The 26,067-nt window shown below is 60.1% G+C and overlaps 1 protein-coding gene across 15 annotated transcripts in view; it reads left to right on the plus strand.

Annotated features, from left to right (window-relative positions):
• PDE4DIP (phosphodiesterase 4D interacting protein) overlaps positions 1-25,821 on the plus strand; it is a 153,528-nt gene extending 127,707 nt beyond the window's left edge. For 3 of the 15 annotated variants that reach the window (XM_074960867.1, XM_074960869.1, XM_074960868.1), the window contains exons 24-42: positions 138-373; positions 1,146-1,197; positions 1,808-2,040; positions 4,938-5,078; positions 10,917-11,108; positions 13,019-13,267; positions 13,584-13,715; positions 14,515-14,634; positions 15,957-16,104; positions 16,407-16,531; positions 18,384-18,593; positions 18,708-18,815; positions 20,108-20,334; positions 20,885-21,028; positions 21,635-21,773; positions 22,420-22,466; positions 22,932-22,983; positions 23,444-23,476; positions 24,657-25,821. In XM_074960867.1, the coding sequence (XP_074816968.1) occupies positions 138-373; positions 1,146-1,197; positions 1,808-2,040; positions 4,938-5,078; positions 10,917-11,108; positions 13,019-13,267; positions 13,584-13,715; positions 14,515-14,634; positions 15,957-16,104; positions 16,407-16,531; positions 18,384-18,593; positions 18,708-18,815; positions 20,108-20,334; positions 20,885-21,028; positions 21,635-21,773; positions 22,420-22,466; positions 22,932-22,983; positions 23,444-23,476; positions 24,657-24,802 (2,734 nt within the window). In that variant the 3' untranslated portion in view covers positions 24,803-25,821. The remainder of the gene's footprint in view (positions 1-137; positions 374-1,145; positions 1,198-1,807; positions 2,041-4,937; positions 5,079-10,916; positions 11,109-13,018; positions 13,268-13,583; positions 13,716-14,514; positions 14,635-15,956; positions 16,105-16,406; positions 16,532-18,383; positions 18,594-18,707; positions 18,816-20,107; positions 20,335-20,884; positions 21,029-21,634; positions 21,774-22,419; positions 22,467-22,931; positions 22,984-23,443; positions 23,477-24,656) is intronic. The other 12 variants (XM_074960872.1, XM_074960880.1, XM_074960870.1 and 9 more) reach the window with 9 other exon arrangements.
• The last annotated feature ends 246 nt before the right edge of the window (positions 25,822-26,067 follow it).

Below are 26,067 nucleotides of genomic sequence, written 5' to 3' on the forward strand. Positions count from 1 at the left end.
TCTTCTGACAGCTTGCTTGCCCTGGGGAGAGACGGTCTGAGAGCAGCCAAGCTGGGGTGCCGTCCCTCCCCACGCCCTCTCTGCCCAGCTAACTTCCCCCTCTGGCTGGCTAACTCTCCTGCCCTCTCCCCTGGCAGGAAATATGACTCGCTGATCCAGGCCCAAGCACGGGAGCTCTCTCACCTGCGCCAGAAGATGCGGGAGGGGCACAGCGTCTGTCACCTGCTCACCCAGCACCTCAGGGACACCGTCAAATCCTTCGAGGAGCTTCTCCGAGGCACTGACATCGACTACTACATGGGCCAGAGCTTTCGGGAGCACCTGGCCCAAGGTGGCCAGCTGGCCGAGAGGCTGAGCAGCAAGCTGAACAGCAGTGCGTGGCTGAGTAACATGCCGATCTGGGGGCACCACTAGCTGGCGGAACTCACTGCCACTAGATCTCATTGAGGCCAGGAGCTTAGGAGGATTCCCCAAAGGATGAATGTTTATATGGAGAGAGAACAGCCGCAGCTACAGGGCTAATCTTAAGACTACATGAGATGGGACATAGGCCTGCCTACCTTGGGGAATGACCGGGGTTGGAAGGAAAGTCCCTCAAGGGCATGTTATCTCATAATTGCCCACTGCAGCAACTAGTGTGTCCCATGGTCGGAGACTGCGCTAGCCCCATCTGCCCTCCTCCGGCAATTGCTGTCTTCATGGTTGGCTGACAACAGCATTTCCCTGCACATGCCAGGGAAGGTCCCTTTGTATCTCTCCAGCGCCCCACCCATGTCAGGGTGTTGCTGGGCAGAGCCGGAGGGTGAGGCCTGAGATGCTGAGAGTTGGCTGGGGGCCAGGGTCCCACAGAGAGGGGGGTTACCCCCTGGCATGGAGTGCTGCCCTGGTCCAGCGTAGCTGCCTGGCCACTCCTCCGAGGATGGCTGGCTTGGAGCGCAGGGGGCAGAAGGCCCCAACACCGTCAGACTGCCAGCCCTTGTCCTCATCGGTGGTGCTGGGCGGAGGGGGGCATGGTCTCTGGGTGACGGGGGCATGGTCTCTCGGTGTCACAGAGGGAGGGTGCTGTGCTCTGGCATGGGGGCCGAAGGGGAGCTGGTGCTGTGCCGCCCTCCACCCCTGACAAGAACCTCTGGCTTTGCTTTCAGGGGATCGCTCTGACGTGGAGGATAAAACTGGACATGAATTCGTGGTGCTCAGGTAACCACACGGGTGATTCCAGGGAGCCCTGGGATGTCTGCTCTGGCAGGATGCCTGCCACACTGCATGAGGCTCAGGCTGCCTTGCAGAGCAAAGGGCACCGGCCTCTCTTTCGCTGACCAGCTGCTGGCAAAGGGGAGTCTGAGGGCCTCCTGGGGCTCTCCAGCTGTGCAGGGCTGCCCCTCCTCTACTAGCCCTGTAAGACTGAGCAGATAGGCCGGTGGAGCCCATTCCCAGCCCAAGGGAGACATTGGCTAGTGGCACGTAGGCTAATACCTGCAAAGCTGTCTCCTTTGCGCCCCTATGTGCACGGGCCTGGCCATGCCCAGGACTCTGGGACAGGGCATCTGAAGACTTTCACTCCAGGGTGCGGGGGTCTCTAGTGAGGAACACCCTCATGAGAGCAGGAAGGGGCCCATGTGGGCGGATGGCCCAGATACTTGAGAGTGAGTGGGAAGCCAGGTGTGCTGAAGACAAGGCCATAAGACCCTGTAGAGAAAGGGGGCAGGGGAACGCACAGGCTCAGTGCACTGTGCGAGGCCATCCCTACTATGGGACATGTGCATTGTGCGCACGTGTAGATGTGGGGCTGACGTGTGCTCACTCCCAGGCTGAGCAAGGAGCTCCGGGAGAAGGAGAGGATGATTGAGACCCTTCAGGCCAAGCTCCAGGAGCGCTGCGAGACCCCATCCAGCAGCCGTGCCCTCTCTGAGTCACCCCGCTCCAACAGCAGCACCTCCTTCCTGTCTGACGGCCCAGAGGCCTGCTCCGACGGGGATGCCACCAGCGAGTACAGCCAGCTCCAGGGGGATCGCAGCGAGCGGCCGTCCCAGCGCCTCACAGGTAAAGTTGGGCGATTCTGTATCCCATGGACTGTGTCCAGGCAGGGGCTGACAGAATGGGGAGACTGCCCCGAGCCCTCTGTGCACTCTCCGGGCTGACCAAGGCATGCAACAGGAACGGTCTCTAGTGTCCCGAGCCTGGTCCCTTCCCCACAGTGTCTCAGGGCTCACCTCCAGGCCACAGGGGATGAGTCTTTGATTCTGGCAGCCCCATGACACTTCCATCCCAGCTAGTCCATCTGCCACTGGCCTCTGCAAAAATAACACCCCGCAGCACACTAGCCCTTCCCCACCAGGCCAGTGGGTCACAAAGGATCCAGGCATGTGCAGGGCCGCTGAGAGCAACGGGGGTACCTGGGGTACCCCACAGCTGCCTCCCAATTGGCTGGGCCTCTTGGATAATGTCACAGCCACGCCCCATTGGGCACAGCTGAGCCCTCTTCACTCCTCCCCTGCACCCCCTGAGAGGGACTGATCCTGGGGAAGGAACTAGAACCCTTCCTGAGGCTGTATGTACGTAGCAAGAGCGCACGGGCACTGTCTCACTGCCAGCCCAAGGGAGCCACGTGCAGGTGTGTGGCCCTTGAAGGCTGATGGCACTTATTGGGGTTTTCCCTCACTCTGCCCCAATCCCTGCATATCATTCTCTGGGTTCTCTGTTACTTACGCTCTCAGATGTTCCCTCTAGGGGGGTTTCTGTGCTTCTGGGCAGGACTGACGCTTGGCTCAGGCCAGGTCTATGTACAGACACTGTTGGTATAAATACATGGATTCTTCACGCCTCTGCGCAGCGTCGTGATACTGACCTTAGCCTCCCGTGTAGACAGCGCAGTGTCTCCCACCGACACAGCTACCGCCTCTTGGGGAGGTGGATTAGCTATGCTGACGGGAGAGCGTGCTCTCCCGCGTAAGCACGACAGTGACACAGCTGCACCGCCTCACTCATAATGACCCTTCCAGCTCCTTCCTCTGAAGCACCTTAAGGTGCTGTCAGACGTCTGTGAATTCTCGGGATGCTGCCAGCTTGGAATCGAGGCTGTTTGAAGTTGTTCCCTGGCTGCCTCTGGCCCCGGAGTCCCCTGCCACTCAACCACGTTATCCTATAAAATACTGTTTTTCTCCCGTGTGGTTGTGTGAAGAGCTGCCCCCAAACACCAGGGAAGCTGGCTGGGAGGGAAGGAGGTGGCACTTGTCTTCAGTGACTTCTGGACCTGGCGATGATTAATTGACTGCCAATTAACACGAGGTACTTAACATCTTGGGGGAGCCACCAAACTTTGCAGGCTGGCTAGAGCTGTGGGAGGAACTCCTGTAGCCTTTACAAATGTGATAAATAGCTTGAGTGAACTGATTACCAGCGCACTCCAGCTTTGAGAGCCCAGCCTGGGTTCCATCATGCGGCAGGACACAGAGTGGACAGAGAGTGGGACACAGAAAGCCTGGAGAGCTGGCTCTCTCCATGGTAGTTTTGTCTGGTTCTCAGAATTTCAGGGGTTACTGGTATCGCTAGGAGAGGGAGCACGCTGGACAGGCTGGGCTGTCGGCAGTTGCAAAGCCAGCAAAGGGGATGGAGGAGTTCTTGGGGCTTGTCTATGTGGCACGGCAAAGCAGGCCAGAGGGTTTGTGACTTTTAAAAGGCGTTGCACTCCGACTGCCCTGCCTAGACCCTGCTGGTGTGCTCCAAAAGGTACCTAGTGCGCGTTAAAGGGGCCTCTGGCTGCATGCACTAGGCACCTTTTGGAGCACACCAGCAGGGGCTGTGCAGGACAGCTAGAGGGCTTCACAAGCCACACCCCAATGGCGCACTTGGCTGGTGGCACCTAGATGGCCCATCCCCTGGCAGTAGCTGCTGGGACACTGATTACCCACAGCTGCCTCCCAATTGCTGGGCCTCTTGATAGCCACGCCCCATTAGGCATAGCTGAGTCCTCTTCCCCCCTCCCCTGCGAAAGGGACTGTGCTCTGCGTACCAGTGGGGATGTCCAGGCTGCAGATGCGCGCAGCTGGCCCATGGGGCTCAGGCTGTGGGGCTGTAAAATGGAAACCCCGCAAGTGGGGAGGAGTCTGGGGCCCACCCCACCCACACTCAGACATCTACACCGCAGTGTTAGAGCCCCGCAGCCTGAGTCGGTCGACAGGGGCCTGCTGTGGGGGGTTCGTAGCTGAAGCACCGGCCCCTTTTCCATAGCCAGGCTCGGGGTGGGGGGAAGCCCTATAGATCAGAGATACACACCGCGGAGAGGTGTACTGCTATGTGGTCTCCTTTTTGCATATTATGAAACTGAGGCACGGAGGGCCTGATTTGGACTTTAGTGTGACTCTGAAATGGCTCTGCTGGAGCTAGGGGGCTTGCTGTAGGTTTACACCAGTGTAACTGGGATCAGGATCCGGCCCAGAGATTCTGAGCAGCCTGCCCAGTGTCACCAGGAAGCCACTGCAGGGTTCCACGCAGAACCTCTCTCGGCGCGGTGCCCAGGCTGTCCAATGTGCCCCGCTCCCTGTGGCCAGCAAGCGGGTGTCTATGAGGCAGGCTCTGGCCATGCGTGTGCATCTCCCATCTGTGCTGGGGTGCCGTAGGAATTCGGGGAAATACCCCACTTCCCCAGCCCATTCAGATTCAGGTCAGCAAGGGGCTGTTCTATGGAGAGTGCAGAGACGCCGGCTGGCTGGCCCGGGGGCTGTGTTATGTCCGGTCTCCTCTCTCTGCACCTGCTTTAGAGAGCTTGGGTCACGCGCTTCCTCCCCAGGGCGAGGGTCCCGTCGAGGTACTATGCCTGCCTTCGCTGCAGTGGCTATTGCCCCAGCCACCAGGGATGCGGCTGGGCGCTGGTGCATGAGCCTGCACTGTGGTGTCGGCTCTCTGACATGACCCTTTCTCTTTCACCTGTGGGTCTCTAGACGTCACTCACCCCGCTGCTCTGGCATCCAACCCATCCCCTGCCGCTGCACCCCACCAGGCTCCAGCAGAGTCCATCAGAGGCTTCCCCACCGGGCCATCTTCACAGCACCATCCCATGGACGGTGGCCAGACACGCACAGGTACGGGCCGCCACAGGGCTGCAGCAGGGATAATGGCTTTGCGGGCGGGGATAGCAGAGCTCAGAGGCCAGTCCTGGAGGGGCTGTCCCGAGGGGTGGAAGCTGCTCCCCTCCAACCACCTCTCATTCACAGAGGGGTGGAAGCTGGCTCCACCATGGCTGGCTCCTTGGCATCATTGGCCCACCATGAGTGGAGAATTTTAACTTGGTGGCATCTTGCTGGGGGTTCCCCTGCTGCCGTGCCCTTCTCAGGGCTGGGGTGTAACAGCGCTGGAAGGCATGGGGGCAGGGAGCCAGGCTGTGGGAGTGTCTGTGGGTGAGAATGTGCCTTGCAGATGGTTGGGGGCACGGACAGAGTGGCTGGGGGCTGGTCACCCTGAGAGGTGATCGTGGCTCTAGCCCAGTCTGGCTGTAACTGGCGCCCTGGCCAGGCTCTGCCTGGCACAGGTGGCGCTTGGTGCCCCATTTGCTAGCAGGCTGCCGTCTGCAGCAGGAGCTGGGGCAGGGGCTTAGCTGGAGCCCACGGCGGGAGCAGATACCAGCTGTGGTTTGCACCTTGGCTGGACAAGCAGGAGTTTGCGTCTGTGGGATTTCTGCGCGGCTGTTCGGAAGCAGCGTCCCAACCCTGGATGGACTGGGCCTGGCCCATTGCTGGGGAAAAGCAGTAGGGGATTGCTAGGTGGGTGCAGAGAGTGTGAGAGCTGCAGGGCTCTGTCAGAGCTGGCGTTCCTGCCAGGCCGCCCCATGCCAAGGTGTGAACCTGCGGGAGTGCGGGTGGCAGCTTGGGACCGATGGGGGGATGTGTGATGAGGGACGGCTTCAGTTTAGCTTAGGGCCATGTTCCCTCTCGGGCAGGGGTCACAGCCGATTGGCCCCCGGTATAAGAGCTCCATTTCCTGCAGGGCAGCTGCTCGGATTTACCTGGGCACCAGGGCCAGCCCTGATGGCCGCAGGCGGTAGGGGCAGGGACAGCTGCTGGAGGTGCAGTGTGGCTGTCCCCTGGTTGTCATGGGGCTGAGGAGGCCGTGGGAGATGCAGCATGGGGTTCATAGATATTTAGGTCAGAAGGGACCATTATGATCATCTAGTCTGACCTCCTGCATAATGCAGGCCACAGAATTTCACCCACCACTCCTACAAAAAAAACCTCACACCTGTGCTACTGAAGTCCTCAAATCGTAGTTTAAAGATTTCAAGGAGCAGAGAATCCTCCAGCAAGTGACCCGTGCCCCATGCTACAGAGGAAGGCGAAAAACCTCCAGGGCCTCCTCCAATCTGCCCTGGAGGAAAATTCCTTCCCGACCCCAAATATGGCGATCAGCTAAACCCTGAGCATATGGGCAAGATTCATCAGCCAGATACTACAGAAAATTCTTTCCTGGGTAACTCGGATCTCACCCCATCTAATAGCCCATCACAGGCCATTGGGCCTATTTATGAATATTTAATTACCAAAACCATGTTATCCCATCATACCATCTCCTCCATAAACTTATCAAGTTTAATCTTAAAGCCAGATAGATCTTTTGCCCCCACTGCTTCCCTTGGAAGGCTATTCCAAAACATCACTCCTCTGATGGTTAAAAACCTTCATCTAATTTCTAGTCTAAATTTCCTAGTGGCCAGTTTATATCCATTTGTTCTTGTGTCCACATTGGTATTGAGCTTAAATAATTCCTCTCCCTCTCTGGTATTTATCCCTCTGATATATTTGTACAGAGCAATCATATCTCCCCTCAACCTTCTTTTAGTTAGGCTAAACAAGCCAAACTCCCTGAGTCTCCTTTCATAACACAAGTTTTCCATTCCTCGGATCATCCTAGTAGCCCTTCTCTGTACCTATTCCAGTTTGAATTCATCCTTCTTAAACATGGGAGACCAGAACTGCACACAGTATTCCAGGTGAGGTCTCACCAGTGCCTTGTATAACGGTACTAAAACCTCCTTATCCCTACTGGAAATACCTCTCCTGATGCATCCCAAGACCGCATTAGCTTTTTTCACAGCCATATCACATTGGCGGCTCATAGTCATCCTATGATCAACCAATACTCCAAGGTCCTTTTCCTCCTCCGTTACTTCTAATTGATGCGTCCCTAGCTTATAACTAAAATTCTTGTTATTAATCCCTAAATGCATGACCTTACACTTCTCACTATTAAATTTCATCCTATTACTATTACTCCAGTTTACAAGGTCATCCAGATCCTCCTGTAGGGTATCCCTGTCCTTCTCTAAATTGGCAATACCTCCCAGCTTTGTATCATCTGCAAACTTTATTAGCACACTCCCACTTTTTGTGCCAAGGTCAGTAATAAGATTAAATAAGATTGGTCCCAAAGCCGATCCTTGAGGAACTCCACTGGTAACCTCCCTCCAGCCTGACAGTTCACCTTTCAGTAGGACCTGTTGTAGTCTCCCCTTTAACCAATTCCTTATCCACCTTTCAATTTTCCTATTGATCCCCATCTTATCCAAATTTAACTAATAATTCCCCATGTGGCATGGTATCAAATGCCTTACTAAAATCCAGGTAAATTAGATCCACTGCGTTTCCATTGTCTAAAAAATCTGTTACTTTCTCAAAGAAGGAGATCAGATTGGTTTGGCACGATCTACCTTTTGTAAAACCATGTTGTATTTTGTCCCATTTACCATTGACTTCAATGTCCTTAACTCCCTTCGCCTTCAAAATTTTTTCCAAGACCTTGCATGCTACAGATGTCAAACTAACAGGCCTATAATTACCCGGATCACTTTTTTTCCCTTTCTTAAAAATAGGAACTATGTTAGCAATTCTCCAATCATACGGTACAACCCCTGAGTTTACAGATTCATTAAAAATTCTTGCTAACGGGCTTGCAATTTCTTGTGCCAATTCCTTTAATATTCTTGGATGAAGATTATCTGGGCCCCCCGATTTAGTCCCATTAAGCTGTTTGAGTTTCGCTTTTACCTCAGATATGGTAATATCTAAGTCCATATCCTCATTCCCCTTTGTCATGCTACCATTATCCCTAAGATCCTCTTTAGTCTTATTAAAGACTGAGGCAAAGTATTTGTTTAGATATTGGGCCATGCCTAGATTATCCTTGACCTCCACTCCATCCTCAGTGTTTAGCGGTCCCACTTCTTCTTTCTTTGTTTTCTTCTTATTTATATGACTGTAGAACCTTTTACTGTTGGTTTTAATTCCCTTTGCAAGGTCCAACTCTACTTGACTTCTAGCCTGTCTCACTTTATCCCTACATGTTCTGACCTCAATAAGGTAGCTTTCCTTGCTGATCCCTCCCTTCTTCCACTCCCTGTATGCTTTCTGCTTTTTCTTAATCACCTCTCTGAGATGCTTGCTCATCCAGCTTGGTCTACAACTCCTGCCTATGATTTGTTCCCCCTTACTTGGGATGCAGGCTTCCGATAGCTTCTGCATCTTTGATTTAAAATAATCCCAGGCCTCCTCTACCTTTAGATCCATAAATTCTTCAGTCCAATCCACTTCCCTAACTAATTTCCTTAATTATTGAAAGTCAGCCCTTTTGAAATCAAAAACCCTAGCTGCAGATTTATTTTTATTAATCCTTCCGTTCAGTTTGAACTGAATTAGCTCATGATCACTTGAGCCAAGATTATCCCCTACAACCATTTCTTCTATGAGGTCCTCACTACTCATCAAAACCAAATCTAAAGCGGCCTCCCCTGGTTGGGGTGGCGGGAGGGAATGAGATGGCCACGGGATGTATGGAGTGTTTTTGCCCTGTTGGGGGGCTGTGATGACCATGGGATGCACGGCATGGCCTCCCCCTGGTTGCCAGGATGGCCACAAGAAGCATGGTGCGGCCTCACCCCAGTTGTCAGGGGCCCAGTATGGCTGTGGAGTGAATAGCACGGCCTGGCCCCAGTTGTTGGGGGGCCAGTATGGCCCTGAGAGTTGAGGGGCCGGTATGGCCAGGGGGGCATGGCATGGCCTGGCCTTGCCTCAGGTGTCAGGGGCCAGTACAGCCCTAGGAGGCACAGTGTGGCCAGCTCCAGTAGTTGGGGGGCCAGTCTGACTGCGGTGGACATGGTGTGTCCTAGCACCAGTTGTCGGGGGGCTGGAACAGCCCTGGTGGGCATGGTGCGGTCTGGCCCCAGTTGTCGGGGCACAGGTAGGGTCCTGGGGGGTGCGGTGTGGGCTGGCCTCAGTCATTGAGTGGCTAGTACGGCCCTGGTGGGTGCAATGCGTCCAGGCCCCGTTAGGGCCCTGGTGGGTGCAGTGCGGCCTGGCTAAGGTGACCAGGTGTCCGTTTTTTGACCAGAACAGCCGGTCGAAAAGGGACCCTGCACAGAGAAGGAGGTGGAGAAGAGGCGGGAGCAGGGCCTTGGGGAAGGGGGTGGAATCGGGGCAGGGCGGAGCAAAGGCAGGACCCCCCCACTCCCCCTACACATACCCCCCCAACCCTCTGCCATGAGACGCTCAGGGCAGGGGGCTGGGAGCACCCCCAGCCCCCTGCCCTGATCCTGCACCCCCTCACATCTCTGGCACCCTGCCCCCCCTGACTCCTGCACCCACCACATATACCCAGTCCCCCCACACCCCATGCCCTGACTCCTGCACACCCATCCCCACATCTCCACCCTGAGCACCAAATGGGAGCTCCTACACCCCCCCCCCCACATTCCCACCTGCACCCCTCACATCAAATGGGAGCTGCCCCAGGTAAGTGCTCCACACCCCAACCTCCTGCCCCAACCTTGAGCCCCCTCCTGCATCCTAACTTCTGGCCAGACGAAGAAAAAAAGAATGAAAAACGGGGGCTGGCGGGAAATGAGAAAATGTTCTTTTTCTTGGCTGGGTCCCAAGGAGGGGCCCCCAAAATGAAGGTGAGCACAGGACCCCACTAACTCTAAATCCGCCACTGCCCTGGCAGCTCCGGTCAGCGCTGCCAGCCAGGCCTTTGAAAGTCCCATCAGCAGTGCTGCCTCGCTAGGGCAGGCTAGTTCCTACCTGTTCTGACACTGCACTGCGCCCCGGAAGCGGCCAGCAGCAGATTTGGCTCCTAGGATGGAGGCCATGGGGCTCTGTGCGCTGCCCCCGCCCCGAGCATTGGCTCCACACTCCGATTGGCTGGTTTCCGGCCAATGGGAGCTGGGGTGGGCGGTGCTTGTGGGTGAAAACAGCGCACAGAGCTGCCTGCGCACCTCTGCCTAGGAGTCAGACCTGCTGCTTCCGGGGTGCAGTGCGGTCCACGGTGCCGGGACAGGCAGGAAGCCTGCCTTAGCCCCCCCCGCTGCACCGCTGACTGAGAGCTGCTGGAGGTAAGCCTGCGCCCCAACCTCGTGCCCCAATCCCCGGCCACACCCCAGAACCTGAACCCCCATCCCAGAGCCCTCACTCCCCTGCCCCAACTCCCTGCCCCAGCCCAGAGCCCTCTCCCGCACCCTGAACCCCTCATTTCTGGTCCCACCCCAGAGCCCACACCCCCAGTTAGAGTCCTCACCCCCTGCCCCAGCCCAGTGAAAGTGAGTGAGGGTGGGGGAGAGCGAGCCACCAAAGGAAGGGGAATATACTGAGCAGGCGAGGAAGGGGGAGGGGTCTTGGGGAAGGGGTGAGGTTAGGGAGTTCGGTTTTGTGCGATCAGAAATTTGGCAATCCTAGGCCTGGCCCCAGTTGTCGGGGGGCCGGTACGGTCCTGGGGGCCGCGGTGCGGCCTGGCCCCAGTTGTCGGGGGGCCGGTACGGTCCTGGGGGGTGCACTGCTGCCTCACCCAAGTGGCTGGATTTTCCAGGCACCCCCAGTGCCAGCTGCACCCCTAGGCTGGCTAATCTCTCTCCCCATCTCTGCTCTCTCTCCCATCTCTAGGGTTGCATTTTGACTCCTTGTCCAAGCCACTGAGCGTCCCTCTGACGCCTGCCCCTGGGCCGTCCTCCTTCCTGCCTTTCGGCCCTCCTCCTCCCGCCCCCCCTGCTCTCCTGGGCTGCTGCGGGTCGCCTGTCTTCTCCTTGGCCGAGGTGCAGCAGGAGCTGCACATGCTGCAGAAGCAGCTGGGAGAAAGTGAGCGCCTCTGGCTTGATTCTTCTGCCTCCCCCTGACATGTGGCTCTGCATGGCTTTCGCAGCCCCCCATGCCTGCTCTGTCTGTCTGTCCTGGGCACACGTTGTCCTCACCCAACCAGCTGCTCCTGCTGCAGCCCCGTTCCCAGGGAGCCACCCAAGGGAGGAAGCAGGAGAGAGACATCAGCTGGCCTGGGCCCACTGGCACCAGCAAGGCTGAGGTGGGAGGGGGCAGGTGTCTGGGGGGTGGGCACTGCAGAGGGGAGGAGACTGGAGAAATAGTCATTCCCAGCTCCAGGACAAGCAAGGGAGAAGCTGCTTATGCAGAGGGACTGGGGGAGCAGGGCTGGGAACTTGGAGGGGAGATCCCTCCTGCATACTGTGGAGACTGGGGGGGGGGATAGGAGCTAACAGGGGGACCTCCCCCCCCCCTTACAGATTCATAGTGCAGAGACTGGGTAGCGGGGATAGGACCTGAGAGAGGGACCTCCCCCCTTACAGATCCATAGTGCAGAGACTGGGGGGGGGGGGGGGGGAGCTGAGAGAGGGATCCTCCAGCCCCATAGTGCATGGAGGAATCATGCCAGGCCTGAATGTAGCTGGGCAGAGTGGGTTTCAGGCTAGGGAGCGGCAGGACGTGAGAAACCCTCCTGGAGATGCTAGAGCCCAGGGATGCCTGGTGTCTGCCAAGGAGCCCCAGCCCGTGTGCCCAGCCTGGCTCTGGCAGGGCTCAGCTCAGCAGCTGGCTCCTCTGCCAAGACAGCCAGTGGTGGGGCCAGCTGGTGCTGGCTGAGGTGGGGTGGCTGGCTAGGGTCACTAGGATCTGCGCTGAGACCCCCTGACTCATTTCACCTAACAGGCACTGCAGGGGCATATCCCAGCTGAGCCGGCCTGGATCGGACTGACCCTGGGTGTCTCCCTTTTCCCCGATTCCTCCAAGCTGCCCAGCCCCATGCTGATGCCACCCCAATGCAGGCTGGCGCTTGGCTGGCTGGCTGGGAAGGCGCCGGGCTCCCTGCGTGCTCTTGGCTTGTTGGCCCGATACCCTGGCCTCTGTCTCTTGCTGCTCGTCCCCAGCCCTCGCCGATGCATGGCAGTGTGTTGGCTCAACTTGGTGCCTGCCAGTGCCCTGTGGGTCGGTGCCACGGCTTGCTCCAGCTTGCGGCGCTTTGCGGCATGCGTGTCACGAGGCATTGTACTTCACAGCGGGGATGTCGGCTGCCCCAACTGGTGTGACGTGGGCGCTGCTGTTGGATGCCAGTGGGCTGTACTGAGAACGGGGCCTAGCGGGCACAGCACTCCTCCGGCTTCTGGGCTTCATGCAGGGGTGGCGTGGGGGCTCTCTGGCCTGGCTATGGAGCAGTGCAGAACGGACAGTAGCAATCGTCCCCTCTGGCCTTTGTATCTGTGAGTGTGCCCTGGTCTGCAGACAGGCCTCTGGGCAGAGACACTGACCATCTGGGCTGCTGAGGTTGCCCCTGGGATTATGGCCAGTGGGCCAACAAAGAGCCTGCAAGAAGAGCAAATACTTCAACCCCCAACCTGGGAGTCCAGGCCCTGGCTGGCAGCACAGGGGAGATGGATGCACTGCTCTGACCCACACTTGTCTGTCTGGGGTCCTGCATCAGTGGGGAGGCTGTGAGCACTGGGGGACTCCCTGGGGTGTCTCATTGGGAGTGTTTTGGGCTGCCAGGACGAGCCAGGGCCTGGGGCAAGTGGGGAAGGCGTCCCTGGGTGGCGCTCAGCAGAGCCATGAGTGGCTCTAAGCTGGGCATGTGCACTCGGAGTCTTCCTGTCCGGGCACTTCCTCTGGGCAGTTTCTCTGGGGTAGGTCCTGCCTTCATCCCTGGGGTGGCACCCAGCCCTGCCCTTCTGTGGGCCCCGGACCCACCTCTGCCCACATCTATCTAGGGGGACCTCTTGCCGCACCACCAGTCAAACCAGTGCCACTGGCCAGCGACTTTGGGGAAGCCAGCACCTCCCGCTGTCTCCACGTTCCCCATCTTGCCCCACAGTCTCGCCCGCTGCAGAGCTCCGCCCAGCTGGACAGGAAAGCAGGGGCTGCCTTCCCGGAGAACAACCCCCTCTGGGCCCGGCTTCACACGGGGGCCCTCTATGGGCACTTACCCTCTGGGTATCCGGCCAGCCACAAGCTGACTGGTAAGAGCCGTGCCGCGGGGATGGGAGGAACCATGGGCTGGGGGAGGGCAGAACTGTGCCTTCGTAGGGAGCATGGTCTGGTGGGTGTCCTGAGGGAGGTGTGAAAGGGGCCGTGTGCCTTCTGTCCTGTAGCAGCCCCAGCCTGTCTCTGTAACCAGCTTCCTTTACCCTCGTCCTGCTCCCTGGGCCGCGGGGGACAGGGGCCAGCCCATGCAGGGAGGTGACCCTGGTGCTCAGGAAGCATCGTGCCCTCCTGGCCTGCTCCCGACTGAGCCCTGGCGTCCCACCCAGCTCTCTGTTCCCCTGGCGGCTGCAGGTGCTGACTTGCTGGAAGGACACCTGGCAGAGATCCGCAGCCTGCGCCAGCGCCTGGAGGAGTCCATCTGCATCAACGATCGGCTGCGGGAGCAGCTGGAGAACCGCCTCGCTGCCACCGCCAAGGGCAATGGTACGGGACGGGACTTCAGGGTGCTCCATTCCCCCAGGGTTGGCAGGGCACAGCACACTCTGTGCCCAGAGGGTGTGGGGGAAAGATGTGGGGGGGGAAACCCAGCACCCCTTGTGCCCAGAAGGTGTGGGGGAGTGACAGGTGGTGGGGGAACCCAGCACCCCCTGTGCCCAGAGAGTGTGGGGGAGTGACCGGGGCGGGGGGAGGAACCCAGCACCCCCCCTTGTGGGTGTGGGGCAGGGATCTGGAGGGGGGAGAACCCAGAACCCCCGTGCCCAGAGAGTTTAGGGCAGGGATCCTGGGAGGGGAACCCATCAACCCCTGTACCCAAAAATCACAGGATGCGGATCTGGGTGGGGTACCTGGCAACCCCAGTACCCAAAGGGTGTGGGGCAGGGAGGGGCTCAAGGGCGCTGTTGTCCGCTCAAGTCTCTAGAACGCAAACCCCCAGGTGGGCGGGCACACCTGCTTCCCTGGGAGGGAGGGATCTGGCTGGGGCTCAGCTCTCTGTACCCCGCTCCCTGCCCCCATTTCCCAGGGCCTGATCCTGGCGGGGGAACCCTCATGGGGCCGAGCTGCCTCTTCTCCACAGCCGCTCCATCCTCTCTCCTCCTGCTCAGCGTGGGCGGGTGGGTGGCCAGCCTTGGGGTGGAGTGCCCAGGGCTTCCCAGAGGGCTGGCCATGGCCAGCCTCGGGACACAGCAGTGGGCAGTTGGTGCAGACCCTGGGAGAGGCCCAGGGGCTCCGGCAGGGAGCATTGGCAGCATTGCCCCGGATGTCACGGTTGCTCCTGTTCCAGGGTCTCCCACCAACATCTACATCCAGGGGCTGGAGTCTGCGTCCCCACTGAGCAGCGAGACCCGAGCCCTGCGGGAGGAGAACCAGAGCCTGCAGCTCCAGCTCGCTCACCTCTCCAGAGGTAGGGGGCAGAGGGTGGCCAGCTGCACGCTGCCTGGCACAAGCACCTCTGCAGGAGGTGCAGCCCAAGGACAGCTCGCTCAGTGCCAGCCCCGGCTCTAGATCTGGGCTCTCTCTACGTGTGGAGCAGACCCTGCTCCTGGGGGCCCAGAACCGCAGGAGACCCCCAGACCCAGCTGGGCCTTGCTTCTTTGGTAGGGGCCTCCCTGATCCGCCCCCCCATCAGGGCCTGTTGGCGGCTGCGGCTCCTACAGCTTCTCGCTCTGCAGATGCAGATTGGAGAGCAGGCCTGATGCATGGGCAGGTGCCATCCCCTTGGGCACAGTCCTACCTCTGTGGGCATCAAGCGCCCTAGATGTGCTGCCATGTGGCACTGGGCCCTGCCTACTCCAGGCACGTGGCCCCTCCCCTCCCCGTTCACCACCTTAGCTGTTACTGTTGGGCTTTGCCCCCCAGCTGCCAGGTAATGCGGCTCTCCCCTTGTCACGGAGTCCCCAGGCGATGCTCTGGAACTGCTCCCTGTGAAGCCAGTCAGGACTCTGGGGAAGTCTTCTTTCTATGAGCAGACTGTCTTCAGGACACCCAGCTCACACAACTTCCACCTTCCTGGGTCTGACCTCGGAGCATTCAGCATCCTCTGCCCCTCCGTGCGCTTCCCTCAGTGAGTCCGCTCAGGCGGGGCTCCTGGGGAAGCCAGAGGGTCCTGCACCCCAACTTCGCAGTCAGACATGACTCTCAGCCAGCCAGTAAAACAGAAGGTTTATTAGACGACAGGAACACGGTCTAAAACAGAGCTTGTAGGTGCAGAGAGCAGGACCCCTCAGCCTGGTCCATTTTGGGGGGCAGTGAGCCAGACAACCATGTCTGCACTTCACTCCATGTCTCCACTGACTGCCCCAAACTGACTCCCCTTCCAGCCCCTCCTCCTCTGGGCTTTGTCCCTTTCCCGGGCCAGGAGGTCACCTGATTCCTTTGTTCTCCAACCATTTAGCTCTCGCCTTGCAGGGGGGAAGGGCCAGGCCATCAGTTGCCAGGAAACAGGGTGTCGGCCATTCTCTGTGTCCAGACCCCTGCACACACCTGCTCTCTAGGGCTCTGCAAGGATCATACACCCTTATCCCACCCCCTAGATACTTAAGAACTGCATAGGGGAAACTGAGGCACCCCCACACTATTCAGAGGAAACATTAAGAACAGTCCCACTTCATCACACCCCTCTTCCCCCTTCCCTGGGTAACGGGGGTCTCTCCTCCCCACCCGGGGTGGCGGGTAATGGGGCTCTTCCCTCCCCTGGGGCAGTGGGTAACAGGGCTCTCCCCCCAGAGCTGGAGCGGCTGCATGAGGCCACGCGCTGTAGGCTGCAGGAGGCTGAGGCGGAGAACCGGATGCTGGCAGAGGAGCTGGCAGAGCAGCGACAGAGCAGCTGTCAGCTGCAGGAGGAGCGGCTGGCTCTCCAGGAGAACAACCGCAGGTGAGGTGATGGTGGGAGTGAAGCCCTGGGACCCATCCTCTCGGAGCCCTGAGGCGTGGCACTGTAAGGGGTGTGGCCACGATCACACCGCGCGCAGGCTGGCCCCCTGGCCAGCTGAGCAGCATCCCGGGGGCACGGGGTCCCGGCCCACTGGGGCCTGTCATGACACCATTGCTAAGGGCTGTGATGTCACTGCCCCGCTCTGTGACATCACGGGGGGGTCAGCAGGAGAGGGGCGCGTGTGTGTGTGTGGGGGGGGCCGGGTGGCTGTGCCTCTGACCCCGGCTGTTCTGTCCCCGCAGGCTGGCGCACACGGTGCCACGCCTTCAGCAGCAGTGTGAGGAGAACCAGCGGCTCTGCCAGGCCCTCTGCGCCGAGCTGCGTGTCCACGAGACCCTCTCCGGCTCCTCCCAGGCGGCTCCCTCAGGTACGTGCCAGCCTGTCCTGCCCGGTCTGCTGCGCTGGGGCCAGCTCTGCCATTGTGCAGGCGGTCAGACTAGATCATGGTGGTCCCTTCTGGCCTAAATATCTATGAATCTCAAGTGCCTCAGAGCCCTGCTTCCGGAGGGCCCTGCTGTCCCCCTTGCCGCCCAGGCCCCCCTCTGCACTGGGAAGCCCATCTGGAGCAGCTCAGTGCAGCCCTTGACTCCGGAGCGGGGGCAGCACCTCCTACTGGTTAGAGCGCGGCCCAATGTCTCAGTGTGCTTGAATTGACCAACTGTCCTCCTCCCAAACAAGCCCCACAGCGCCATCTCAGGCCCGCTCTGCGGCACTGACGGTAGGGGGCACACACCCAGCCTTGCCCCAGCGGCAGGGCGGCACGCCTGGTGGCACTGCAGGGCTGGCTTGTCTTGGGAATCCACGGGCCTGGCCATCATAGCAACCCCATGGATTTATAACCAGCTCTGTCCATGGGTCGGTTTGTCCTGCCCGCTGTCCCCTTGTGGGAGGCACCATGTTTGGTGCTGGGGTGGGTGTCCTGGCTGCCCTCCTCAGGCTTCTGTGGGCTCTGTTGTGCTGCCAGCCAGCTGCCAGACTCTGGGCAGGGACAGGGACATGGGATGGGGTCAGGCCATGGTGGGCGTAGCCAGCTCCATCCCTGTCCCCTGAGCTCCCTAGGGCCCCATGCTCTGTCCCCCGTGGTGGTGAGGTCCCACCTGCCTACAGTGGGGAGCCCCCAGAGATGGTCCCTCAGGTGGGGAGCAGAATGCCCCATACCAGGCGCAGGAGGTGCGGGGAGGGAAGCTGCTTCCTGCACTGCTTGGGCCTGAGCTCAGCTCCCCCGGGGTTTCCCCCACCCCACACCTGCCACCCAGATCACCTGTGAGCCAGGGACTCCCCACCCTCCCCGTCCTACCTAGTCCAGGATCTCCCCTCCCCGATCCTGTCCAGGATCTGTGCCACCTCTCGCACCCCCACACAGTCCAGGATCTGCCCTGCCCCACCTGTTCCACTCCACACTGTCCAGATTCTGCCCCACCCCAACCCTGTTCACGATCTGCCCTGCCCTCCCCACTCCATGCTGTCCAGGATCTGCCCCGCCCTCCCCACTCCACACTGTCCAGAAGCTGCCCTGGCAAACAGCCTCTGCGCCTACCAGACATTACAGCAGCCACTGGCCTGTGGGTTGATGCCCAGACAGCTACAATGGATCTGAGGTCGAGTGCCCCGATAGCTGATGTCACTCACCTGCTAGCTGGTGTAGGGGTCCCAGCACAGGCCCTACATTGGGGACCCCGCCAGGGCCAGGCTCATGGACCTACAGCTGATTTCCAGACCCATGGGGTTTTGTGCTCCCCACCCCCGTGTGGTGTTGAGCACAAAGCTGAGGTTTCTGCTGGGAACTTTGTGGAATATGCGGGGGTGGGGGGGATGGTCATTAACACCTTGAACCCTTGAGGTGCAAGCCGGGACCTGCGGGGCAGAGCTCGGGTCCTTTGGGGGCCTGGCTGTGCATCTCCAGACCTCAGCGTGTTGGGATTTCTGTCCCCCGGACAGTGACTGGGCTGGGTTGGGCTAGTGACCCCATCCCTGCCATGTTTCTCACCGCCCTGGTGGTTCTCAACCCCATGCTGATGTGGCCAGGCGCCAAGCACACTGAGCAGCCTTTTCGTGCCCCCAGCGTGTCGCCATGCTAAGCCGGGGCTGGTTGAGGGCTGCCCTTCACTACCCTTGGTGGCTAGGGATGAGAGGATCCATGGGGGTGCAGGTGCAGTGGGGGGCAGCATGCAGGGAGCGGAAGGCGCGGCTGGTGACAGAGCAGCTGTGTGTGTTGGCAGCTTGCAGCAGAGACGTGTATCGCAGACCACCTCCCAGCAGCGAGCTGGACGCCCTCCTGGCAGAGGTGCGAACTCTGCGCAGGCAGCTGCTGCGTGGCATCCAGGTGAACAGCGCCTTGAGGCAGCAGCTGGCACGGCAGCAGCCGGAGGGGAGCGCTGCCCCTCTCTGCGCTGCACACCAGGCTACACCCGACTGGCAGCCCTTCCAAGGTAAAAGAGGCTGCACCAGCCCCTCTGGACCCCGCTGGCCCCTCGGGTGCCCTGATGCCTGGCCGAAGTGCCATTAACCTGGTAAATGGCCCCTTTGTCATCTCGCCTTTGCAGACTCCAGCTCTTCTCCTCCAGTTCGGGATGTTGGCATGAGCTCCCCAGCTCCCCTCTCCCCGCCAGCCCTGCTTAGCGCTCCGGCCCCGCTCACCCACCAGATGAAAGGTAACGGATGCACACCCTCACCTGGGGAAGAGCGGGGCCACCGCTGTGGAGGGTCCTGGAGTGCGGGCGGCTCGGGCTGGGCCCCATGGGCAGTGAGGGCGGGACGCTTGGAGCGCTCTGGGGCTGGGAGCCCAAAGGAGGGAGTTGGTTGGTCACACTCAAGGTGTTAAGGCTGGGAGGGACCATCTTGTCCCACCTCCTGCATAGCATGGGCCGGAGACCCTCCCCCAGGGATTCCTGCTTGAGCTAGCCCAGTGATTTTCACCCTTTATGGACTCCTGAAATGTTTTGAATGGTGATATGGACCTCTTTGGAAATCTTAGCCATAGTCTGTGGCTCCCAGGGGTCCACGGGCCAGAGGTTGAAACCCACTGAGCTAGAGAGACCTTCCAGGCCTGAGGCAGAGACTCCTCAGGGAGCAGAGAGAGGCCAGCACCTCCTGGGGAGATGGCTCTGGGAGCCTTGGATTTGAAGAGCATGCAGGGCCCATTTTGCAAGCGGCATCCCAACCCCCTGTTCCCTGGATCTGAGTTTCACACTCCCCTTGTCATGAGGCCAAGGCACGAAAGTGTTTCTCTTTATCCCCTCCCCTGGGTGAACGCTGCATTGTGCCCATGTCTCACGGGGCATCTCGAGCTGTGCCCTGCTGCTGGGATGCCAGCAGGGAACCAGGGGAGTACAGAGCCACAGCGGGCACCCCTCCCTCCCCACAGAGAGGCTGAATCTGCAGGTGGCAGGTTCTCGGTGGGAGCCCTACAGCATGGCGTTCTGGTGGCCCATCAGAGCTGGGCGTGTGGCGGGATCCGAGCGGGGGGCTGAGCTCGGAGGAGGCTAGGAGAGCTGGCCCCGCGCCGCCTGGAGAAGTAGCGATGTGAGGGCTGGGGCGATGTAGAGCTGCGGGTTGCATGTTCGGGAAAGGTCATGGTCGAGAGCTTCAGAGATGGCTAGTGACTGCAGGAGTCCAGCCTGAGCTACATTAAAGGGTCATGGGTTTGGGAGGACGGGGGCCCAGCACTGCTTGGAATCAGCCCCCCTAAGGTGGCTCAGGTTGGGCTCCCAAAACTGGGGGCACCCAGCCTCCCTCGTGATGTCTGGAAATTGTGGCCTGCTGCTCCTAGGACAGCCTGGACAAACAGAACAAGCTGTTTGGGGGCACATGGGGAGTGAGGGGCTAGGGAAGTGCCAGCCTAGGCCATGTACATGCTGGTGCTAACCCCCTTCTTGGTGCTGGGCTAATGCAGCCCTGATGGGCTCTCAGGGACACCAGCAGTGCTGACCCCTCTTTGCTCCAGAGCTGCCCATGGACGACCCTCTGGCAAGGAGGAGTGGCCCTGCACCGGCGGGAGACACCACAAGCGGTTGGTCTGCCAGCAAAGGCGGGTGCCAGGTCATTGGCCACGTTGATGACTATTGTGCCCTGAAGCAGCAGATCCTGGAGGGCAAAACGATGGTCCACCAGATGGCCTCTCTCCTGCGGCCAGCTCTAACCATGCCCAGCCTGGAGCCCCGTGGCACTGAGGTAATTCTCCCTGGACATTGGGAAGGGCCAGGCTGCTCTGAGCCCTCTGTCGAGAAGGGAAGGATCAGGGGAGACGCGGGCACAGCCCTGCATAACGCCGCTCGTGGTCCTGGCCAGGGAGCTAGCGTTTCAGGCTGCTCCCTCCAGCTCTCCTGGGGAACGCTGGCTCTGGGGGGCACTGGAGATGGCTGGAAAGGATCATGGGGCTCTGTCCCGACCTGTGTGCACGAGAGACCATCACCTGCCTGATGGACTCAGCTGGGTGCCCCGAGACGGGGCATTTACTGCTAGGCTGGCCAGAGCGCGAGGGCGGTGGAGGCACTGGCCCCAGGGAAGGGGGCCAGATGGGACCTGTCTCCATCACTTCTGGGACTGATTTCAGAGCTATTTTGGCGCAGAGGGGGCCAGCCTGGCAACGGGCTATTGGGAACCTGGGCCGTTGTGCTGGGCAGTGCCCTCCTGTGAAAGCCAGGTGCATCGGGGCTCTGCATTTGTTGTGACCACTGTGCTGCAGGGCAGTGTCTGCAACAAGTCTTCTCTCCTCCGCCAGGCCCTGGAGCGGGGCAGCGTCCGGCAGCTCCTGAGTGCCACGAGTGCCCTGCGTCAGCTCCTGGAGCGGTGCGCCTCCCTTCTTGCCACCTTCTGGAGAGGAGCCCTGCCAGCAGCCCCCAGCCTGGCCCAGCACCAGACCGCAGTGAGTGGCACCTTCCTGGCAGCCCTCGTAGATCATGCCAATGTCTCCCCCATGGTTGCCCAGGCAGCCCCCAAGAGTCAGAGGCTCCCACAGATGGGAGGGTAGGGCTTGTCCAGGCAGCTTGTGAGCCGATGGGGATTAGGAGCCTGCCTGGGTGATGGGGCACTCCTGGGTGCGGGGAGCCCTCCACTGGGTGCTCCTATGGGAGGGCTGGGTGATGTTTCTCCTTGCCCGGGCGGTACCATCCCAATCACACATCGCTCTGCCCAGTCTGGCACACTGCGGGCCAGCCCAGACAGGGCATAGGGCCTGCTGCTGCCAGCTGCTAGGGGACTGCTCTGTCTGCATAGGTATGGGAGGCTTGCGCATTGTTGTCCTGCTGGAGCAAGGGGCTAGCCCCGGCTCCCTGCGCGTGGCTCCTCGAGCAGGGTCTGTCCTCCAGCAGAGGCTGCGGTAGTTCACACTAACCCACCTTGTTTGGGATGCTGAGCCACGGCCCTGGGCAGCAGGGGAGGGGGCAAGCGCCTGCCCCAGGGTGTCTGGGAGCCAGGCTGTGGTTTGCAGAGGCACATGGCCCCTGCTGACTGTGCCCCTATCTCTGCCCAGGAGCAGGCAATGAAGGACGAGCTCCTGGCGCTCAGGGCCAGGTTAGCTGAGCAGGAGAATCTGCTCCGAAATGCAGCTGAGCGCCTGCAGGACACCTGCCGCCTGAAGGACAACATGGAGCACTTCATCGTCAGCCACTGTAGGTGCCCTGGTGGGACGGGCCTGGGGGTGGGGCGGGATGTGGGCATAGCCATGGCGATGGTGGGCACAGAGAGTGTCCCCACTCCCCTCGGCGTCCGTCATTACACACCAGCACCTGCCACCGAAGGGGCCCAGAACATGGCCCTGCATGGAGTCTGCAACTGGAGGGCTGGGAGCATCCTGCCTTCACCCAGCCACCTGACACGGGTCAGTCATAGCAGGCCGGCATCCCCATCCTGTGGCAGGGGCCATGGCTCCAATGCAAACCAAATATAATGAACAGACACTGCAGGGTGGCCCCACCAGTGCCTGGTAGCCAGCTGGCCCCATCATCCCTCTGTCCCCGCCCACCCGCTGTTATCATCAGGTATAGCCTGGCATTGCTGGGGTCCTGTCTGCCCTGGAGCCCCCGGCCATAGGGCTGGAGCAGGGGAGCACAGTAAGTAGATGGGCCCAGCATGGGCCAAGCCTGGCTACGCTGCTCTCTGCTCAGGTAGCTGGAGCCAGCTGGGGTTTGCTGCGCTGGCGGATCCTGCAACGACCGTGCCCCCGCACCCTGCAGCGGTGCCAACCCTGACAGCCCCTCCCTGGGGTCGGGAGGGAGCGGTGTCCTCTCTGATCCCCCCACCCGCTTTCTGTTACAGTGACCCAAACTCATGCCGTGCTGAGGAAAGCAAGGACAAACCTGGAGGTGAGTTAGGGCCAGGGCTCCTCAGGGGAGGCAGCAACGCCAAGGCAAGGGGACTGAGGCTGGCAGGGGGGTGCCTGACTGCGGGGAGAAGGGTCCTAGCTCTGAGCTGACTCTGGGGAGTGCGGTAGGGCTGAGCTCAGGCTGAGCGGGAGGAGGGAGGCAGGAGGGGAGGGAGAAGGGAGCAGAGCCAATGGGGGGGAATGAGAGCTCTGGCTCTGGTGGGGGTGGTGTGTAGACTGAGGGGGAGGAGCCTGAGCGGGGTGCAGGGGCCTTGCGTTTCCGTCCCATCCTTTCCCTCAACCCCTGCAGTGGGTCCCTCCCCCTCCCCCATCCCAGGGGTCTCTCTCTCTCTCACCCCATCCCCAGGTGGGTTCGTTCTCTTGCCCTGTCCCTGGGGGTGGGGTCTCAGCCCATCCCCAGGGGGGTCTCTCACCCCATTTCTCTCTTTCTCCTGAGTCTCTCCAGAAGAGCAAGCCCCAGGGCTCCTCTGTCAAATCTCCTCCCTCCATCAGCACAGGTAACGGCCCAGGCTGGTGCACCCCGTGAGCAGCAGGGCCGCTCTGCAGAGTGATGGAGGGGCCTGTCCTCCTTGTGTGGCACGCGGGCAGGGAGCGGGGTCTGGCAGGTGCCATCCAGGGCTGTGGGATGGGAGCAGGGCCGAGGCAGAGGAGCAAGAAGCACTGTCAGTGCAGCGCTGAACCGCCCTGGCTGGGCAGAGCCTCTGGCCTTGCCCAGCTCCCATGGTGAGGATGCCTGCAGCCCCAGCCCAGCTCTGCCGTGGGCAGGGCCCAGAGCCTAGCAGCTGCTGGAAGCGCTAGAGGAAGGCCTGTTCCCCTGGGAGGTGTGTCCCCCCCCCCCCACACACACTGGTGGTGGGTCTCTTTGGGCCAGGGAGGGGCTGGATTGAGGTGCCATGTGACGAGTGGGTGGGGGCTATTAGGGCCTCCCCTCACCCTCCCTTGGTTCTTCTCACGCAGAGAGAAAGCAGAAGGCCAGAGTCCAAAGTGCAGGTAATGTGATGTTTGTTGGGGTTACCAAGCAAGCCTATCCACACTGTGTCCACCAGTAAGGCTTTGCCCTTGTGCCCCCTGCCCTAGCAGGCTTAGTGCGCACCCCTGGTCCCACCCCTTACAATTTATGGTCATGTTCCGTTTTGGAGGGTCGTGAGTCTGGGGCCTTCGGTACCACCTCTTCTGTACCCCATGGGAGGGGTAGGGAGTGAGGTGGTGCACCGGCCAGGGTCACCATTTCTTTGGCTTTTAGTGTTTCTTACCCCTTCCTCCCCCACCTCTCCTCCTGCCTGGTTGTTTGACCCTGGCTTGGGAGAGGAGTGAGCTCCCACCAACGCTTTACCTCTAGGCCTTATCTTTGCCCATTATGCTATAAACTGCATCTGGCTATGGGCAGATGCAACACACAATGGCTTTGTTCACATCTGTTAGTAAGGACATAAGAATAACAGTCAAACAGACCCCAAAATTCTAGCTCCGGCAAATATACAGTGCCAGCACCGACAGGGCTGTGGGTGAGGCCTGGCTTGGCATGCGCGGAGCCCCTACGGCCCACCTCGAGCCTCCGATTGCGGAGCTCCTAGGGGGAAGGGTCCTGCCCCTCTTGTGTGCGGGCTGTGTCTGGGGTGTGGGCACCCCTGCCTCACATATGCGCCCATGCTCCTGCAGGGAACTGGGGAGGGAGGAAAGGAAGGGAGGGGAGGCTTTTTGCCCGCTGCGCAAATAGCTGAGTGGCTGGCTGTGGAATTGGAGGCAGCTCAGCCTGATGCTGGTGCTGCTGCTCCTCTGTGGCCACCGGGTGCAGAGCTGCCCACTGTCCCGAAATGGCAGCACTTGCCGGGCTGTGGGGAGTGCTGGCTGCAGCAGAGAGTGTGGCTGGATGCAGGGGAGAGCTGGCAGGGCATTCACGGCTGGGGGGCTGCCTGGGGAAGCATAGTCAGCTTGCAAGAGCGTCCTGAGTGCTGCTCTGCAGGCTTGTCCCTGCCATCCCTCTGTCCAGTCTGGCACCCCTTCCTCCTGCACCCATGATGCTGCAGCAGGCCCAGTGATGCCAGCTGCTACAGTGGTGCTGGTTTGATGTGCCAGCCTGTCTGGGCTCCTAGCCCCATGTGGCGGGGGAGGGTAGCGTCTGATGGCTGACCGCTCCCTATCCTCAGCCTGGCTTGTACTTTCTCTCCAGGGGAAATCCCGGTGGGCTTGTCCCAGCACCCCAGCCACGTGATCCTGGCCCGCCGGGAACATAGAAGGAAGAGGAACCACCCAGACACCCTAAAGCGGCAGGAGGACCAGAGCTGGCCCTGCTTTGTTCACCTTCCCAGCTCCTGAGCACCAAGCCTGGCTGAGATGGCTCCCGGGCAGGGCCCAGCAAGAACTGCTGTGCCCCCACAGCGAGCCCACATTGGTGTGTGGCTCTGGCGCTGAACCCCTCTGCATGGAAGCGAGCCGTAGACTGTATTAGGCTTGGCCCCTGGGCTACCACCAGACCTGTCTCGTACCGCACGGCCAGCGAGCCATGCTCGTTTGATTAATCACTGTTAAACTGCTAGGAAATGTATCTGGGGTAACTGGCGAAGCTGCTTTCCCTGTGATTTCGCTCTTCCCCCAGCATGGCCTATCATCCTGCTGCCACACTCCCTCTGTTGTGGAACCTCACAGCCATGCGTGTGTGTTAGACCGGTACTCTGCCACTGCCTGTGCCAGGGAGACAGGGCAGGTGGCCTCCAGCCAGCTGCTGAGTCCATGCAAGCAGCAGATGGTGCAGGGTGCTGCTCATGTGGCCTGGAGCATTTTGCTTGTGAGCTGTTTTCCTCCCAAGCCGGGTTATTGATGCAACTGTTGTTGTAGGGGTGGGAGGCTCCATCCACCCTGCTCTGAGGAAAACAAGCCCTAGAGAGCAGCGCTTGTTTCTGCTGCTTGGCAGTACAGCATAGCTTTGCCTGCAGGGCTTTCATACTGGAACCAGTTCGTAGCAGGGATGTCAGGGTGCTTTCACACTTCTGTGCTGGGACCTTCACCCATTCATTTGGTGATAAGCAATTTCTGAGGCAACATGACCAAAGTGTGAAATCCCTGTTAGCCAGAGCTGAACTGCTGCTGCTGCTGCTGCCCCCCAGGGGCACTGATGGGAGACACACCCAGCTTAGGCCTGCTTTGGTGGGAACCATTTGTAAAGCACCATTGGAAAGGGCCCCCCCCAGCTTGGCCAACCTTGTCTGGGGTGAGTCTCTGCTGTAGGATATGTATATAGTGACTGAGTGTAACCTGGGGGGAATGGGCTAAGGCAGGCCCCCCATGTGGCCAAAGTGGCTCCAACTTTGAGAAGAAATGAAGTTGTAAGAAATGCAGGGCTCCCTCTCAAGGGGAGTCCCCAATAAACTTTTTTTGCCCATTGGCTACTGTAGATTTTGGCCTTCAAGGATCTTAATGAATAGTGGCATGTCAGTGATGCTGCCTCCCCCCCAACCCAACCCAACTCCCCTTCCACTGGAGCCCAGGCTGCTCCCACAGCTTTGCCAGTTAAGGCTGCTGAGGGGCAGGCAGCCTCAAGGGTGCTGTCACATCCCCGCACACCTAGCCATTCCCACAGGGAG

The sequence above is a fragment of the Natator depressus genome, chromosome 8 (assembly GCF_965152275.1).
Source record: "Natator depressus isolate rNatDep1 chromosome 8, rNatDep2.hap1, whole genome shotgun sequence".
NCBI lineage: Eukaryota > Metazoa > Chordata > Testudines > Cheloniidae > Natator > Natator depressus.